General features: G+C 40.7%; 1 protein-coding gene across 1 annotated transcript; it reads left to right on the top strand.

Moving 5' to 3' along the window:
* The first annotated feature begins 567 nt into the window (after positions 1 to 567).
* Positions 568 to 17566, top strand: ntrk2b (neurotrophic tyrosine kinase, receptor, type 2b). The gene is made up of 18 exons (XM_034896793.1): positions 568 to 1357; positions 3220 to 3294; positions 3402 to 3473; positions 3566 to 3634; positions 3719 to 3867; positions 4041 to 4177; positions 5213 to 5345; positions 5849 to 6157; positions 6253 to 6273; positions 6392 to 6400; positions 6509 to 6570; positions 7098 to 7197; positions 8108 to 8296; positions 8937 to 9067; positions 9186 to 9358; positions 9997 to 10237; positions 12929 to 13087; positions 14207 to 17566. The coding sequence occupies exons 1-18, from the start codon at positions 1161 to 1163 to the stop codon at positions 14390 to 14392; spliced, it is 2412 nt and encodes an 803-aa protein (XP_034752684.1). The 5' UTR covers positions 568 to 1160; the 3' UTR covers positions 14393 to 17566.
* The last annotated feature ends 868 nt before the right edge of the window (positions 17567 to 18434 follow it).

Below are 18434 nucleotides of genomic sequence, written 5' to 3'. Positions count from 1 at the left end.
TCAGGGTTTATCAAACTTGAATCCAAATATGTCAGTGCCTCAAATCCAACATTTACAGATGATTAGAGTCAGTTGGCTGTTAGTATAATGTTCTGTAATGTGTACCAAACTTAATAGAACAAATACATCATGCTTTTTGTCGGGAAGAATATCTTTAAAAGATAGCAAAGCAAAAGGTTTTGGGTTTCTTCTTTTATTCTTGCTCCTCTACACCGACCAGTGATTGGAGTGAGACCCATTTGAAGCTTGCAGATATTGTACAGGTAATTATTTTTCATGGATGCACCCTGTCTTGTGCGTCAACCGTACGTCACACTATAGGCCTAATGGCCAACCGTACAACAGTGTTGATGTGGGGAAAAGCTTTCACCCAATGCATGGCTTCAGAGCAACTTCAACACAAGAGTTTACGTCCATATTGTTGTTGTGCCAGCCACAAACAGGGGCATATAACCCACAGCTGACCACTTATGCAGCCCATGAAACTGCAGCATGTGATGTTTTAGGTTTTGTTGCATAATCAACATTACTCAAAGAAATTCCCAGAAATTCAACTTGTCAGATATATACATCTCCATCCTGGGTATCATCGCAACCATCGCCCCTATAAACCCGATTCCAGTGACGGCTGGGGGAGATGCGCTCGTCCTCGGCGATAATCGATAGACGCATGCAGGTAGCCTTCCTCCCTACACACGCAGCATCACCACGCATCCTTACTCCACTGTGCAGTCTCTCTTATTTTCCTCCCCATTACCACACATGAGAAATCGCTTGTGGGGGCCCTGCCTATTGATCTCTAGACATCTGGAACACCTCATATTTGTTTTACAAGGCAGAGGCGCACAGTCTGTGCCCGAGATAGAGGAGTGAGACAGCAACAGCAGCAGCACCAGGACGGACCACTTGACACCTTGCTTCACGACATCGATATGCAGTAGTGTGATACCAGCTCTGCGGAGACGGGAAGGCCAGTCCATGGCATCTTGATATTAAAACCGTGGGCTCTGCGCATTCCTCACCGACGGCGTAGTCCTTTTTTCTGCGAAGTCAAAAGGATTAACTTGGCCGGATAAAAGCGGCGAGGGGGAATATTTTAACAATAATTCAATTTGGCCAGATTCCGTTTGGGGGATTGGTGGGATATCATTGAACCTGCGATGGACTCCAGCGCGGGGGAATATGGCATGGCTCGTCTTGGATTGTTTTTGGTTTTAATGGGGCTGTGGAGATTTAGCGATGCTTGCCCAGCATCCTGCACTTGCAGCATCTCAAGGATTGTTTGTATTGATTCTGTACCAGGGATCCAGGATTTCCCTGTCCTCACGTTAGATGACATGGAAAACATCACCGAGATGTAAGTGGATGAAAATGATCGTGCACACAGCTTATGAACTTATTAGGATGCAATGCGTAAAGAACTACCTTCGATCTCAGGTCGCAACAATACCCAAGGGCTCGGATAATGATCATAATAATAAGGGTAATAATAACACCAACAGAATTATTATTTAACAGCAGGCCTAATTCCCCCCGTGGATTTAAGATCAATAGGGATCTGTCTTCTGCGCTTAATGTCAAACACAAAAGGTGGGATTTTCTTCCTATAACCAAAGGGTTTGTCAAATCATGTAGCCTATGTGTGTCCGCGCGCGTGTGTGTATGTGTGGCGGAGATGTGCAACTAACGTCGTGTGTGTGTGCGCGTGTGTACGTGAGTTTGTGTGTGTTTGTGTGTGATGGTGGCGAGAATGCGTGCCAGGCTTATTTGGATTAGTCGGTGTTTCCTTTACAAAACAGCTCTAGAGGTAGTGATGGAGTAACTGTTTAGGCCTGACGCAGCCTATGAGGTGTTAATTCGGAATTTGGGCGGCGGTGTGATTTAACCTCAACATTTCAAAAAATGACCACATTTTTGCCAGATTACAAATGAGATCACATCAGTTGTATCCAGCCGGCGATTGGTTGCCCACAGTTATGTAGCCTTATCTGCGTCAGTGTGTAGGCTTGTGTCGGAGTGTACCTGCTACAACCCTGCACAAGTGTACAACTGCACGGCACCCAGTGGAGAATGGAGGGGAGACTGGGTGAGTTTTCTGAGGCAGACAGACTGAACCCATACCCATCATTAATGTAGTGTGTAGGCGTTTCAATACATTGTTATTCTTAATTATTCTTTACTTCCTTTTGCAAATGATAGAAGTCTTTCAGCATCCTGCCCCTTGTAAATGAACATCTGTTTTTTCAGTCAGTAAGATTCTAAGCTTTGGCAAACGAACCACCTTTGAAGCTTAATGTCAAAATGTAAGAACATTTCAATGAAGATTGTGCTCGTCAGCTGCACCTTTTAAAAATCTAACAGGTAATTAAAAAAAATAATCCTGTGCTCCATTTGTAATACTTGGGAATAAAGACAAAACTCGTGAAGCAGCGCCATCCAGATTGTTGAAGATACTTTAACTTGTAAAAAAGAAATTGCAGCTGTTAAAGGTAGGCTACAATCCAATCTTAATCTTTTCTGATCCTGTGAAAGGTCTGTTTGCTTTAGCAATATATTGTAATGATCATTTGAAATGTTTTCACTCAAACTCTTCAACAACACATATAATGTAGTTTAGATTTTCCCCATTTAAGAAAGTTTTTGTTTATTAGATCGATCAATCAAGGTGTACTGTTTACTGACTGTCTCTTGCAGACATGGCAGATACTCATTCGATATTTGAAAATATACCTTCAGGGGCGTACTTTTTATCAAAACGTTGGGAGAAATGGCATCATTAGGTCATAAAAAGGACATTTTGATCTTCATTAAACAACTAAAACATGAACAATATCAGCAACAATGCAAAAGCATGATGTTGTCATGCTGTTGTACTCGTTCACATTATATCGACAATCAAATGCTGCAGACTAAATTCCCTCAGTAAAGGAATAGGACAGCTGTGTGGGCAGTATCACATTTAGCTGACTGTCCACAAAATAATATAAAAATACACTGTCATGGAATTTAGTTTCTGAAAATACACAAACACAACGGATTCTACGGTTTCACACTGACATTGGGACATTGTAGAGTATAACACAAAAACATACTAGTTTCAGATCAAGTTATTTGTCTGGCCACCAGAGCTACTCAGCCTGTATCTACCTTCAGACCAACTTCACATTATATGAACGATGTGCATTGTGTCGTAACTTTTCTTTTTTAATTCTTTCACAGATACATTGCAAATCAAAACAGACTGTTTGACATAGATGACAACAGTCTGAGGCACTACATAAACCTCAGAAACCTGTAAGTATCGTACAGTATGCCCTTTGTGTTTTACATGGAATCACAATATTTTGCTAACAGAAAATGTGTAGATTATCTGATAACTTTACATTTGAACCTTCCTACAGAACAGTGACGAATACAAGATTGACGTCCATATCATCAGATGCATTTTACAACAATACAAGACTTCAATATGTGTAAGACACATTCCAAAGACCTTTATGCTGCTGATATGAACACAAGTAGCCTTGTTTGGATTTTGATTTTTCTCCCGCTCCCCTCCTTTTAGAAATCTCACAGACAATAACCTATCAACACTGTCGTGGAGAACATTTCAGAACTTTAACAAAACATACTCGTAAGTGTACATAAAAGTTTCAGTACATCTATATTTTTCATGTGCAGCCAAGCAGTTTCTTATGTGCTGTGTTTTTTTTGCAAGGCTCCTGCTGTCCGGTAACCCCCTGGATTGTGTTTGTGAGAACTTATGGATCAAACTTAGGCTGGAAGAATCCAACAGTCAAGAGCTGAAATGCATAGACGAGAGAGGAGTGCCAACGGCCTTTGCCACACTCACTCCACCGGACTGTGGTAATGTGAAACCATGTTATAATAAGCAACTTTGCCGGGTATCTGAAATTGAACGTATAGAGAGATGATCGCTTCTTGGAGACAGGAAAGATGGAAATACATCTGTATGCAAATCTCTCCATGTTGAGTTCTGGTCAACTGTGTAATTTTGCTGTTTGCTCATGTTTTCGCAGTGCTCCCCAAAGTAGAGCTTGTCCCAACCACCGTGACGGAGATGCTGGGGAGTAATGTCAAAGCTGTGTGCAGCGCCTCAGGCTCCCCTCCTCCTGAGATCCTGTGGAACCTTGATTGGCTCTCAACCCACCACGAGGTGAGCCGTCTACTACACAGCTTACTATTTAAAGGTCCCATGACATGCTGCTTTTTGGATGCTTTTATATAGGTCCTAGTGGTCCCCTAATACTGTGTCGGAAGTCTCTTTTCTGAAATTCAGCCTTGGTGCCGAATTACAGCCACTAGAGCCAGTTCCACAATGAGCTTTCCTTAGGATGTCCTATTTCTGTGTCTGTAGAGGAGGGGGGGATGTGGCCTTGACCAACTGGCAACTGCCACTTTGCTTGTTTTAAAGCCCTGATGTCTCTTATTTATGGGCGTGCCAAGTTTTCTGGGCGGGCAGAGCAGAGAAAGGGGATGTAACCTTGTCCCTTATGACATCATAAGGGGCAACATTCCAGATCACCCCATTTGAGCTTTTATTTTCAAAGGCAGAGCAGGATACCCAGGGCTCGGTTTATACATATCACCATTTCTAGCCAAAATCTGGACATTTTTAGATGCTGGACCTTACAAAAAATGATTAGTTGATTCATAGTAACAAGCTTTATGTGTTGTTCTAAACACTCTCTTCTGAAGTTCATTACTCATGAGATTAAAGGATGTGTTTAGTGATTTTCTATGTTTTTTTTTATTATCAACAAATCCCATTAAAGGACTTGAACCAAATACTGAATTTATACAACAAAAAACTTGGTGGGGCTTATTCTTCTTCTCATAGAGCTCCATTGTTAAGAACCATTAAACACACATCAGTGATGACTAAAATAAAATGTTTGCACTGACCTGGTACTATTGGTTCCTATTGGTGAAAGTTTACATTGTCTCAAGGAACCAATGGACAGGCCGGAGTGCCACAGCAGAGTATGGAATTGGGAACGTGTTGAGAGATGGACAAACACATTGGCTATTTTCACAGAATCTGTTGATAATAAGAAAAATAGAGATTGCAATTGCAACATGTTATGTTGTTCCACTAAAGAGGCAAATACTCCACCAGCCTGTTGGTTATTGTACAATTTTACATACAATGCTAAAGGACATATAATGCAAATAATAATGCTGTTTTCAGATTGAGCCTTCGGATATGGAGAGCAGCCTCACCTTGTCAGACCTGTCTCCTGATGATAACGGCAAGGTGATCATATGCAGCGCTGAGAACATGGTTGGTCAGACCGAGGCCACACTCACGCTCAATATTCTTTGTAAGGACTCTTACGTTTCGGTTATTATTGACTGCACATGTTAACAATTTGTAGCATGTATCCTTAGAGACAATATTTACTGTTGGTAAGTTAGTTTTGCCTAATTTCCTCTCATGATCTTGTAAATGCTTTCTTCTAAACCTTGTTTTTCCCCAGTGAAAGCACAAGGCCCTAAGTTTGTTATCATTACTGTCTTGGCAAACCTTATTGACTCTCCATGTTTCCTGGCCATAACTCTTCCTCCTGTGAAGCTCCTCATGCCTTACCACACTCCTCTGCTTGTTTACACATTTCCTCCTTCCTCCTTATCCTCCTCTTCCATGTTTCCCCTATCTCAGCATTTAAATGTTGTGTAATCAGTCTCCTTTCTCTTCCCCCACACTCTTCATCCCCCAAATGCTTCTCCTCTCTAAGCCCATAAATGTTGCTTTTCCTACTGGCTTTTACTCCTGGTGTTGATTTCCTATCATCCCGTTATTACTCTTCCTCTACCTCCCTGTCAGTTGCCCCCACCATCCAGCAGCTGCTGGGGCCAGAGCGAGACCACCACTGGTGCATCCCGTTCAGCGTGACGGGGAACCCCAAGCCCGAGCTGCAGTGGTACCACGAGAACGTGGCTCTCCTGGAGCAGGACTTCATCCGCACAATGATCCACGAGTTCACCGAGAGCGAGTACCACGGCTGCTTGCAGCTGGTCGACCCCACGCACATTCACAACGGAGTGTACAGGCTGGTGGCAAAGAATAAGTACGGGCAGGACGAGAAGAAGGTGTCTGCCCAGTTCATCGACCCGCCTGACGTCGACCATACAGGTGTCTCTTTACAAGAGTACATTCAGTAGGAAGTCAGCACATTTCTGTTTTGTGAGGTGGACTTCTAACTTGCATGTATTTTTGTTTCTTTTCAGTTGAGGACCCCATCTACTACTGTAAGTAATTCAGCTTTATGAAACCAACACTGGCTGTACTGATAAAACTATATACAGTTAAAATGAACTCTTCTGTTTCTCCCTCTTTGGCCTCTGCCTGCATTGTGCTTCTGCCCAGACCCCACTGGTAGGTGTTTGAAGGGTTACACACTATATAACATGACACTCATCAGTCAGCATTATAAAATTGCTTGCACTTAATAGTTGTTCTGAGAAGCACTTTATTTTTTTTCAGAATCTCCGCTCCCTCCGCTTCCTCCAATCCCTCCGATCCCTCCGCTGGACGACAGTGTTGCAGTAAGTGATGATCATCAGTCCTCACCATGGAAAGCAGCGGCTCCCATAGTTTTGGTTCAATACCCCTTGAAACAAACGTTTACTCATTACTATCCGTCACCATTTTATGTATTAAAACTTTTGCTTTCCTATCCCATAAATAATCTCATGACTCTTCACATTAAATTCATTTTTTTATTTATACTGTTTAATGATCCCAAGTAGGGAAATTACAATTTACACTATTTTGTTAGAAAACACTACACATAGGCCTAAAACACACACACAAATGGAGAGAAGTCAAGAGTGAGTGGGCTGTCGGGTCTGGACCAGCACCCTGAGTTGACCCTGGTCCGTACAGGGGTTTTGAATCTGCGACACTCCGGTTCCCAACCCAACTCCCAACGGAATGAGCTACTGCTACCTCCATGATTTATGACCCCTCACAGAGATCCGACCCCATGTTGGGAATCGCTGATTTAAAAAGGATGCCAGATGGTTTTGTTGACAGTAATGTTTAAAACAATCTTTTCTTTTTGTTTCCCCAGGTGTATGTAGTTGTGGGAATCGCAGGAGTTGCATTGACTGGCTGCGTTCTGATGGTGATCATTTTGAAATATGGAAGAAACTCCAAGTTTGGTCTTAAAGGTGAACTCATTTTCTTAAAGAAGGGTTCGACATTTTTAAAAATACACCTATTTAATTTGTTGCCCATAGTGAGATGAGGAGATTGATACCACTCTCATGAGTGTCTGGTTAGCTTAGCAGACCACAAAGACTGAAAAAAGATAGCTTGGCTCGTTTCTGGCTGTAGCTTCATTTTCAGCACAGACACATGAGAGTGGTTTCGACCTCATCAACCAATCAACTATTCTAAAATCAGAAGAGTTGACTCGCACCTTAACATTTATTCATACACTTTAAGTGTTTTCTTAGATCTGTCAACAAAGAAAAATCTCTTATGAATAATGTAAAGCTGATATGTAAACCGTTGATATCTTTGTGTAGAGTATGATCACACATGTATAGAAAAAAGCCATTATTAACTGTTAATAAATGCTTTGTTTACGTGTAACAATCATTCAAAGGCAGGTGTTTATAAAATGGGGTCAAAACCCATGACAACACATAATTTGTGTCTGGCCAACTGATTGTACACAGTTATAAATGCTTCATAAGAGGATTTATATAGACAAATGCATTAATAAACACATACATGTTCTTATATCTGCTTACAACTACAAATGCTTCATGGTGTGATTCTACAAATAGTGGGGGTTAAAACAACTAAAATAATGTTTAGTTTCCACGGTATCTGTATAAAAATGACAACAGGAATTTGAGTCCTACTTTGCTCTGAGGTCATGGTCTCATAGGATTTAGGAAGACATCTGAACTTCTGATATATTTTTGTTTTCATGTACAACTTGTATTCACAAGTCCTTCCATCGTTTTTCCTCCTCCTCCCTCTCCTCCTCCTCGACCAAAATTTCCTTTCCCTCCTCTCTTCTCCTTCTGCCTCTCGTTCCTCTTCGCCTCCACTTCTGTGGCTCCCTAGGCTCCTCCTCAGTCATCAGTAATGACGATGACTCCGCCAGCCCTCTTCATCACGTCTCCAATGGCAACAACACCCCATCGTCCTCTGAGATGGGTCCGGACGCAGTGATCATTGGGATGACAAAGATCCCTGTCATTGAGAACCCACAGTACTTCCGTAACTCCGGCAGCATGCTGAAATCTGACACGTGTGAGTTACCGCCTTGCTCGACAAATGACCAGTAACCCGGACCTTTTCTGATAAATCCATGCAGGGGTCACAGCTAGAAGCCATATTTATTGTCAGCATCCTGCTGCATTGTGACAGTGACTCCTGCTCTGCGGGACAATTGGATAGTTAGATGATTTTCAGAAGCACAAGCTTGTTTACAGAAATTCTGCAGAAGGAACCTGAATGTTTTTCTTACACAAATACACACGTGCATGTAGTTTACTATATTTGAAGACATTTCAATTAGAGATGAATCTGAAAAATAACCATAAACAATTTTGATAATTGGGTAATTTCTTTTCTTTCTGGCCTTAACAATGTGTAGATTTGCTGCTTTTGTCTGTTTTATTTAATTGGAAACTAAATATCTTCCGGTTTTAGACTATTCATTAGAAGACGTCATCACTCTGGCTTTTTTTTTAAATGCATATTTTCTGAAAGTTTCCAGATTCCTTTATCAATTACCAGTGAAAATATTCATGCGGCCCTAATCTAATTTGACTTGCATAACTATAACTGAAGAGATTAAAAAAGAAACTGCACATACACCAAAGTAACCCCTGAATAATGTAGACAAATTTGTGACCATGAGAGTGATTTGTCCTATTCTGCATTAAAGTTGTCCAGCACATTAAGAGACACAACATTGTGCTGAAGCGGGAGCTGGGAGAGGGAGCCTTTGGGAAGGTGTTTCTCGCCGAGTGCTACAACCTGACACCGGACCAGGAGAAGCTCCATGTGGCAGTCAAGGTACAGATCATGAAGCCGTTTGCACAAATAATCAATGCACTTGTCATTCAGTTAGTGAATTCTGTTGACTGGATGTACATTCCTGTAGATAATGCCCCTTACCTTGTCTTTATGTCAGACTCTGAAAGAGGCCAACGAGAGCGGCCGAGCAGACTTCTACAGAGAGGCCGAGCTCCTCACCAACCTGCAACATGAACACATCGTCACTTTCTACGGGGTGTGTGTGGAGAGTGACCCGCTCATCATGGTGTTTGAATACATGAAACATGGCGACCTAAACAAGTTCCTCAGGTAAGGGTCATTTATCATATACTTTAAAGGAAAAGTTTATACATTTTAGAATATACACTTATTTAGCCTTTTCTAATTATTTCAACCACTGCCGTGATATATTCATCAATTTCTAGCAACAACATGAACAGCAATCTTTATACAGCAATATAACAGTAACAATGACTGTCACATGAATAATTATGAAAAAAATAATGGACACAACTTTAAATAGTAACAGTATTTAAATGAACAGCAGTGTGAACTTTTTGTATTTGAATGCCGGCTAATAACAATAAGGTAAAACCACTGCTGAGTGAACAGAAAGGGCTCCAGGATTAATACATCCTGGCTGTTAGCCTGGCCAGGACCACCTTAGCTGTCGGCCTCCAGAATAAATTTCTATGGTAACTTAGGTGCCTCTGCTTATGTGAGACCGTGTCGAGGCTAAATTGAGCCATGATGACTGGGAAATCCCGGCTTAATCCCTCATCTTGGTTTTGTGAAATAGTCCTGTAGTTATGTGTGCTAGTCTACATAAACAATGTACCACTTCCGTGATTGCTTTTGAATATTTGGTACTTTACGGTCCAATATATTTAAAAACTATGCAGTGGTACAATTAATGGAAGCTCTTATTAACTTTTTTCTGGGTGCAGGTCCCACGGTCCTGATGCAGTGCTAATGGCAGACGGTCAACACAGTATCCTGGTGGAGCTCACCCAGTCCCAGATGCTGCACATTGCCCAACAGATTGCTGCTGGCATGGTCTACCTGGCCTCTCAACACTTTGTCCACAGAGACTTGGCAACCAGGAACTGCTTGGTTGGAGAAAACCTGCTGGTCAAGATAGGAGACTTTGGCATGTCCAGAGACGTTTACAGCACAGACTATTACAGAGTGAGTCTAGAGTAGTTTTGATTATTTCCCTTTTTCTCATCTTGTCTTGCCCCCCCCCCCCCCACACACACACACACACACACACACACACACACACACAAATATGTAATTAGAATTTTATTCCAGTTTTTGCCTGAAATAACTGTGCAGCTGCAGAAATGACAATTTTAACCAGAGGTGTTTTATCTATTTTTAATACAATTTAAATGCAAATTCTATAATCTGCATAAAATTACTGTTTCCATGGTAATAAGGGCCAACAGTGTAAAACTGCATTGGCAGTTTCCCTTCTTCCCTGGACAACCAGGGAATAAGTCCATCACTCTACATGAACGCCATCATATCAAACCATAGAGGAGTCATGGTACAGTATATGGTCTGACCCACTGATGGTCGTGAGAAGATTAGAATTTGATGTTTCAACACAGGCCAATACAAAATAGACAATTTGTCTTGTTGATTAGCAGATGTGGATGTGTTTAATTCCCTCATCCTTTCTGCCTCAGATCTCAGCTTGAATCCCACAGTGCCCTCTGCTGCCTGAAGTGGAGTCAGAAATCTAAAACACAAAACACATCTCTGAGATGCAGTTCCCTGGATCAGATAAGATCACCATAAAGAAGGCCTGGCTGTCACCTACTCCTGATATCAAACGTTTGTATCAAACAGAGAGCAAGGGCATTAACACAGCTAACAATATAAGGCTGTCTGTAAGGCTGCTTTCATTTTATTACAATCAAAGGGTAGCATGTGATACAGTATGTTAGACAACCAGGAATGTAACGGCCTAAAACTCAAATTGAGAGGATGACATAGCTTAACATGTAGTTTAGTGGTGAATGAAACTAGATAGCTACTACATTTAATGTTTATTTAAATAGGGACAGAAGCTTAGACATAAACATGTGTGCAACAAATCTCCAATGTACAGCATCACAGCATTTATAGCTGTTGCTAATTTCCAATGCCCGTCCCTAGAAGGGCTTTTAAACATTCATAAAAACAAACGTTGCCACAATTGAAATTCATAACACACATAAACGTACAAGACACCTACATCTGTAAGTTCCCTGCAATTGGATTTCTAGTGGACAATCCACTGGTCTGTAATGGCTGCACCCTGTCCCAGAGAGCCTGAGGTGCCTGTTCATTTAAACACTGCCAGATGAGATTGGAATTTGCAAATGCAATGTAGTTGTCAAATCCTAACATGTTCAGATCTCTCAGGACGTGCCAATGATGTGATATATGATGGTGTGATCGTGCATTTGTGTAGGTGAGGTGATGAACGTGTAGGGATGGTGATTAGATAACAGCAGAGACGGTGAGGAGACAAAATTCATTTAGTAGGCAGGAAATATCTGATGGAAGAAGACAGGAGGACGCTGGTTGGATAATAGGTTTTGATGTTATAACAGCCGTGTTTCGGGAATGCCAGAGTGACTTAACTTAATTGCTCACTGCAAGAAAAAAGTACTCTCAGTTGCCAGTTTATCAGGTACACTTAGCTCAAACTAATGCAGTCTAACGCCATGCCAGCCCATGAAAGTTGTAATGTTGTTGTTCAAACTGTTTGAGAGAGGTGTTCAAATGTATGATTTGGGAGGATGCGGTTTGCAGTGCTGTTAAACTGTATTAGGTTATACTGTCAGACATCCAATTGAAATCAATGAGGGTGGACTAAATAACAGAAACACCTCTCTGCATATTGGGATGTAGTGATGCACAACAATGCTTATAGCTAAACGCTAATGTAAGCGTGGAGATATGCTCACATGGACAATGTTGACATGCTGATGATTAGCAGGTATAATCACCATGCTCCATCTTAGATCAGTGTGTTAGTGTGTTAACATTTGCTAATTAGCTCTAAACACATAGTTCAGCTGAGGATGATGGGATTGTCATTAGTTTATTTGGTAATAAACGTGGTAGATGAAAATATCACAAAGTTTTTAGAATGTATACTCTATGGAAAATTAATATTGTCAACCTCATGGTGGCACAAAAGAAATTAAGAAATCCCGATGTAACGGCTTAGTGAACACAGGTTAGGACCCAAACTTACTGGGTAGTGACAAACAAGCAGGTGTCAGGAAACCAAGGGGCAAAAAAATATGAAATTGGTTGATTTAACCAGGCATGGAGCAGGCATGCAAAGTAGCTAGAGTACTAACTGCTGAATGCATGAAACAAGTGGAAATGTGCTGGTATGTATGGCTGATGAGGAAAGTGGAACAGGTGTGTAGGTGGAAGAGGACGTCAAGTGGACTGGCAAGAAAGTCTGAGTGCATCTATTGGATGGCTTGAGAATTGCAGGTCTGGGGAGTGAGAGGAGAGTACATGGCCTGGAGGAAGTGATGTGGGGGGGCAGCTGAAAATAAACACTGAACTAGACAGTCTCATGGCACACCAAATGCCTGTAAGATACAATATGTTCTCTGGAATCCATGAATTTGTGTACCAAATTTCATGGCAATACAATCAGTGTTTTTTCAGAGATTCCAGCCTGGACCAAAGCGGTGAAACGACAAAACAACATTGTCCCACTCACAGTGCCGGGCCACAAGCCAGGCTAAAAATATCCCAGTGAAGTACAGCCAGGTCAACCAGTAGCTTTAAACTCTTCAGCGGGCTTCATGGTGTTGGTTTCTAATGGAGAGTGCTTGCTCTCTCTCTCTCTCTCTGCAGGTGGGCGGTCATACGATGCTGCCCATCCGCTGGATGCCCCCAGAGAGCATCATGTACCGGCGGTTCACCACGGAGAGTGATGTGTGGAGCCTCGGTGTGGTGCTGTGGGAGATCTTCACTTATGGCAAGCAGCCCTGGTACCAGCTCTCCAACAATGAGGTCAGAGTCACACACATTTTGCACATCCTTTAGTCACAGAAGCTTTTCTCCTGGTGGTCTTGCTAAAGTTGGAAACTCAGAGTTGGAAAATTCATTAAAAGATATCAGAGGTAGGTGACACAGCTTTGCAACTAACACCAAAACACTGTGACTGTATATGTTAATGGAAGTATTTATTTCTTCCTATGAAACACAATCTTTACCTAATCAATGATTTCAACAGTTACTGTAGTAATAGAACTAACCTAATAGTTATCCAATTTATTTAAACCTGTGGTAAATTTGATCTATGCATGGTTGAACTTTTTGCACCCATGTCACTTGACAGTCATGAGGAAGTGAACTCAGTTATGTCTTTACGGGCTCTAGAGGAGCTTTGTAAAGTTAGAGAAAATAACCCTGACGGTGTTCTCAGATAGCATTATTTGAGGTGTCCATGTTTGTTTGTTGGCACTTGTACATGAGTAAGTGCCAACTAAAATACATATCTGAGCTTTCAGAAAACTCTGTGTCCCAGTTGTAGTTTTGACTTAAATGTTGATGTGAGCACTATGATCTGGACACTATTTACCAACCAGAAATGTGGCATAAGAAACGCCATTGGTTGCATTATGGGGAATGTAGTATCCAGTGTTTTTGGAGCTTCACAGAAACAGGGAAACAAAGCCACAATTTTGCTTTGATGTTGACCACTCTGTTTTTCACCTCCTGAGACCCCCAACTTTATGCAAGTCTTTTACTATATTATATAACATTTCATTAAATGTTTAAATGTTTATTATAGAAATTGAATTCATAATTGATAACTTTTTAGCACTTAACATTAAAGATCTATGTTTCTACATGACACTTATGATTTTTACATCCATTTCTAAAATCAGATGTTTAAAAAAAAATTCAGATGTGTATTATCTTAGTGTTTAAACAAAGGAAAAGAAAAGAAAAGCATGTTCAATTAAATTAAATTGTATTTATAGTATCAGTTCATGTTCTGCCTTGGTTAGATAGTGACAGTAGAGAGATGACAGCTAATGAGAACTGAGCCAACATCTGGGTTGCTTTCAATTGTAACACCACAGAAATGCAGCTGACAGTGTGTTGTCGCCCTGTATCCTGCAGGTGATCGAGTGCATCACTCAGGGCCGCGTGTTGCAGCGGCCTCGGTCCTGTCCTAAAGAGGTGTACGACCTGATGCTGGGCTGCTGGCAGAGGGAGCCCTACATGAGGCTGAACATCAAGGAGATCCACAGCATGCTCCAGAGCCTCGCCAAGGCCTCCCCTGTGTATCTGGACATACTGGGCTGATGCACCCCTGTTCTTGTATGTACTTGTGTATGAGCTGAGGCATCATATGGGCACAACAGGTTATGTGTTTGTTTGCACTTGAGGAGATGGAGAAGAGGAGATGAGGAAATGAAGGTTGTGCGACTGCGTGAGTGTGTCTGTCTGTGTACAGTACCTGGCTGTAAATGTTTCTGTAAATGCTATCCGTTCATGTCCTCATTACATCAAGAAAAGCCTTAAATTTTGAGTGATTTTGTTTTTCACTTTTCTTTTTTTATCCATTTCCAGACGTAACTGAGGCATGTTTCACAAATGGAAACCAAAATGCATACATGATTATGTAATTTTATCCAAACCATCAACACTCCCATATGTGAAAGGTATAAAAAAATAAATGAAACCCGATAATTAGAATCATTGATTGCTGGGTTACTCTATCCACATTCATCGCATTAAATAATCTTGTGTGTTTCATATTTGCTGGGAGTGAAAGGGAAAATAATGTGCCTCCATAATGGACAGTGTATGGGCACAACTTTGTAGATAGAGCTTTTTTCTTCTTTCAAAAAACAGAGCATATTCTGCAGGAAGATTAAAATAATTGTCTCAAGTTACAGCTGAAGCTTTTTCTTTTATATGTCACAGACTATTTTAATATTTGTAGAATTTATAAACGTTAACTCTGTTTTCATACCAAGCTGTTGATTTCAATCTGTGGTTTTTGGAGTCATCTACAGCAACTTTTGCTAATTTGTATTTTAAACATACGTGTATAAAATGAAACACGTATGTTTAAAAACAGTGAATCCCATTTAGATTCTCATAGATGCCTGTTGTCTGTTATATACAGTATGACCGACTCAAGTCCACTAAAGGACTTCCCAATGTAAAAATCAGTGTTGCGGTTGTAAATCACAAGGGCATACAAGCATTTAACAGCAGTTTTGTTTTAATAATGCCATCATCGTTTGTCATATTTTACGTAAATATCTTCACGCAAGATCATCTACATTTACAGTGGTGTTTTAAACGTTGATGGAGTGCTCTACTCATTTCACAACCTTTTCATTTGATGTACCTTGAAGCACAGAGAAGGAAGACTCGGCAGTGTTGAGCTAAAAAAAAGATGAGCACAGTTTAGTTTTCTTTTTTTTCATTCACCAGCAATGCCATTTAGCAGATCTATGTTGTTCGGTGGCCCATATCTGTGAGCGATGTGGTTTTTGTATGCATCTTCAGAGGCAGTTTATTCAGTTATTTTGCAAATGTTGTGGCTGTTGATGAGATTGTGTTTATGGTTTAGTAAGAGAAGATTGAATTGATCTTCTGATTAATTTCGCAAGACAGATTGATGAGGCATTTTGATGCAGTTTACTGTACACGGATATAGGTTCAACATATTGAGGATTAACTCGTTTTCAGCACTTTGGCCTTTGTATGTATTGAAGTTGCTACTTGTTTATTTGTATTTTATTTGCATTACAAGAGTGTACTTTGAAGATGTACTCTTTAATTCTACATAGAAGGCTAAGAGACCACAGCAAAAGGATTAATTAAGAGTCTGATTGCCCTTAAAGTGTCCCAGGGGTGCTTTCATCTTTCTGAGTGGCCCCAGTCAGCCGGGTGGTGACTGATACAGCTCGCTCACTTTGGGCATCACTGAAGCACATTTGCATAGCCTGCTTGGAAAATAGTTTTGAAATGCTTTCTTGTAGTTCACTTTCCAAATGATCTTCAATTTTTCCGTTTTCAGATTTTAAAAAAAAAGGTTGAAATATTAAAGCAAGTGTGGTGTTCCAAGTGTCTAGTACGAACTTCTGCATTTATCACTCCATCATTACAACCGTCATGTATTTCCATGTGGAGGCATACAGCAGTAAGGCTCTTTGATGAGACAGTAAGTCATGTTAAGTGCACTTTGTAGCGTAACTTAACCCCCAAATGCACAACCTGAGCGGCTGACCACTCTCCGCCTCGACCTCAACTGCACTTAATAACCACAACAAAAACATTTCACCCTTGCTGTGCTGGCCATGAAGGAAGCAAGTCCTAACTCTGACACATTGTCCTTGATGAAAATGATTCAGTGTCCCTCTATGTTTTAATTACAGCGTTTGTCAGTTCTGTAAAATAGTCACGTGTCTGCTGTACATTACTTGCTGTCCATTCTGTACAGTTCTGATATTTGTCTATATCAATAGTAGGCTATGTTTAATAGTATAATCTGTTTTAAGAAGGTATCATGTCAAAAACTGTGTGACATCTATTGAAGATGTGTTATGGGCCACTGGCAATACATACTATATGTAAATATGGTTTTATTTGTGCTACATTGTATAATTTCTTTGTGCTCGTTCATAATACCAGTGAGAATACAATCCTTTTTTTTGCAACTTTTTGATCTGCAGAGGACTTTATTTGAACAATGTGTTTTTTTCTCAGAGGAAAAGAAGAAATGGAAAAACAATCTCCTCTTTCCTCTCCACTGTGATGGGGAGCTTACACAGAGGCTGTTTGAGATGCTGTCTGTCTGTAGGAGGACCATAGACTCTGGATCTGATTAAACATCAGGATCTCTCCTAGCTGACAGGCGTCCCAGCAGATGTGTGGCAGATGGTGAGGAGGTCAAAGGTCGCCTCCTGGCCAACCCCACCACTCTCAGACTCTCTCGCTGATTGACTGTAGCCTATTTTGATCCTCTTTCAGATGAATAACTGTGACTTTGCATCATGAATAGTATATTATTTTGAATGTAATCTAGAAGGGTCGGGACCTTTTTTTGAATGTAATCTATCTTGAGGGTGGGTGGGGGGGGGGGGGGGGGGGGGGGGGGGGGGGGGGGGCGTTGATGATTTTTTGTAAATATATGGTAAATGAAAAAAAGATTACAGTTTTCATTCCTGTGCAGATAACACATTTTACTTACTGTGTGAATACAAAGAGAGAGTGTATGTTGTATGTGTTTGTGACTAATGTCTCAACATGGTGTGTGTGTGAGTGTGTGTGTGTGTGCGTGTGTGTGTGTGTGCGTGTGTGTGTATGTGTGTGCGCGCGCGCTCCTGGGAGACTGCTTTAATCAGCCAGTTCTATCAATCAATTCAATGCTTTGTGCATCATGTGAGTAGCTTATCCACAATTAATGGAAATGTTCCTTGTGATACTGTGCATTTAATAAAGGTGGTATGTCTTACAATACGCTTTGTGTCCTCACGATTCTTTGTGTCTATTCAAAGTTTGAAGTACTGTACTTATGTACAGTTTTAAGGCTACTTTACCAGAGTGTATCCTACTTCATATTTCTATTCCACTACATTTCATAGAGAAATGCTTATTTTTTTACTTTTTAATGTAATGCATCTTGACAGCTTTATTTACTCTACAGATTAAGATGTTACATTAAAAAAACACATTTATAAATTACACTGCATTGTAAAAGATAAAACCTTTTGGGCTTGTAACCAGTTGTGGGCCCATGTTTGAGATGTCTGTTTGCATTTTTTTAATTTTGTTTATTGTTATGAATTGTTTGAGGCAAAGTATCCAATATTTAACATAAAAAGCAAAGGTCAAAGGGAAAACAAATGAATGCAAATGCGACCCATTCTAATTTGTCTTGTAAATTGTAACCCATTCTGTAAATGTAATCTGACATCTTTCTGTATTAATACAATTTTATTATTAGAATTGTAATGCAGTGTTTGCATTTGGCTGAGCGACTAGAGGTTTGGATTTTGTAAAAACAATCCCAGTGAGCCAGCAATCCAAATGTATATAGTCAATCTGAACACCACACACACTGGCAGATTGTCTGCTAAAGTGTGATTAACATTCAGTCTGTGTTTGGCCTTTGGGAGTGAGCTACTTTAAAAAGAAATCAACATGTGTCATGAAAGGTATCCCATTGGCACCATTTGTTTCTAACAATAACTACTAAGGAGTGACAAAGACAGCTGCCTGTATGGTCTCTCTCTCTCTTTCGCTCTCTCACACACACACATACAGTGGTGTGAAAAAGTGTTTGCCCCCTTCCTCATTTCCTGTTCCTTTGCATGTTTGTCACACT

This window comes from Etheostoma cragini, chromosome 16 (genome assembly GCF_013103735.1).
Source record: "Etheostoma cragini isolate CJK2018 chromosome 16, CSU_Ecrag_1.0, whole genome shotgun sequence".
Lineage (NCBI taxonomy): Eukaryota > Metazoa > Chordata > Actinopteri > Perciformes > Percidae > Etheostoma > Etheostoma cragini.
This window is presented reverse-complemented; position numbering and strand designations above follow the sequence as displayed.

Excerpts from the sequence above, each read along its gene's own strand:
- ntrk2b (XM_034896793.1), top strand. The coding sequence starts at position 1,161 with ATGGACTCCAGCGCGGGGGAATATGGCATGGCTCGTCTTGGATTGTTT. Across the intron at positions 3,295-3,401 it reads TACATAAACCTCAGAAACCT|AACAGTGACGAATACAAGAT; the intron begins GTAAGTATCGTA and ends ACCTTCCTACAG. Across the intron at positions 4,178-5,212 it reads GGCTCTCAACCCACCACGAG|ATTGAGCCTTCGGATATGGA; the intron begins GTGAGCCGTCTA and ends TGCTGTTTTCAG.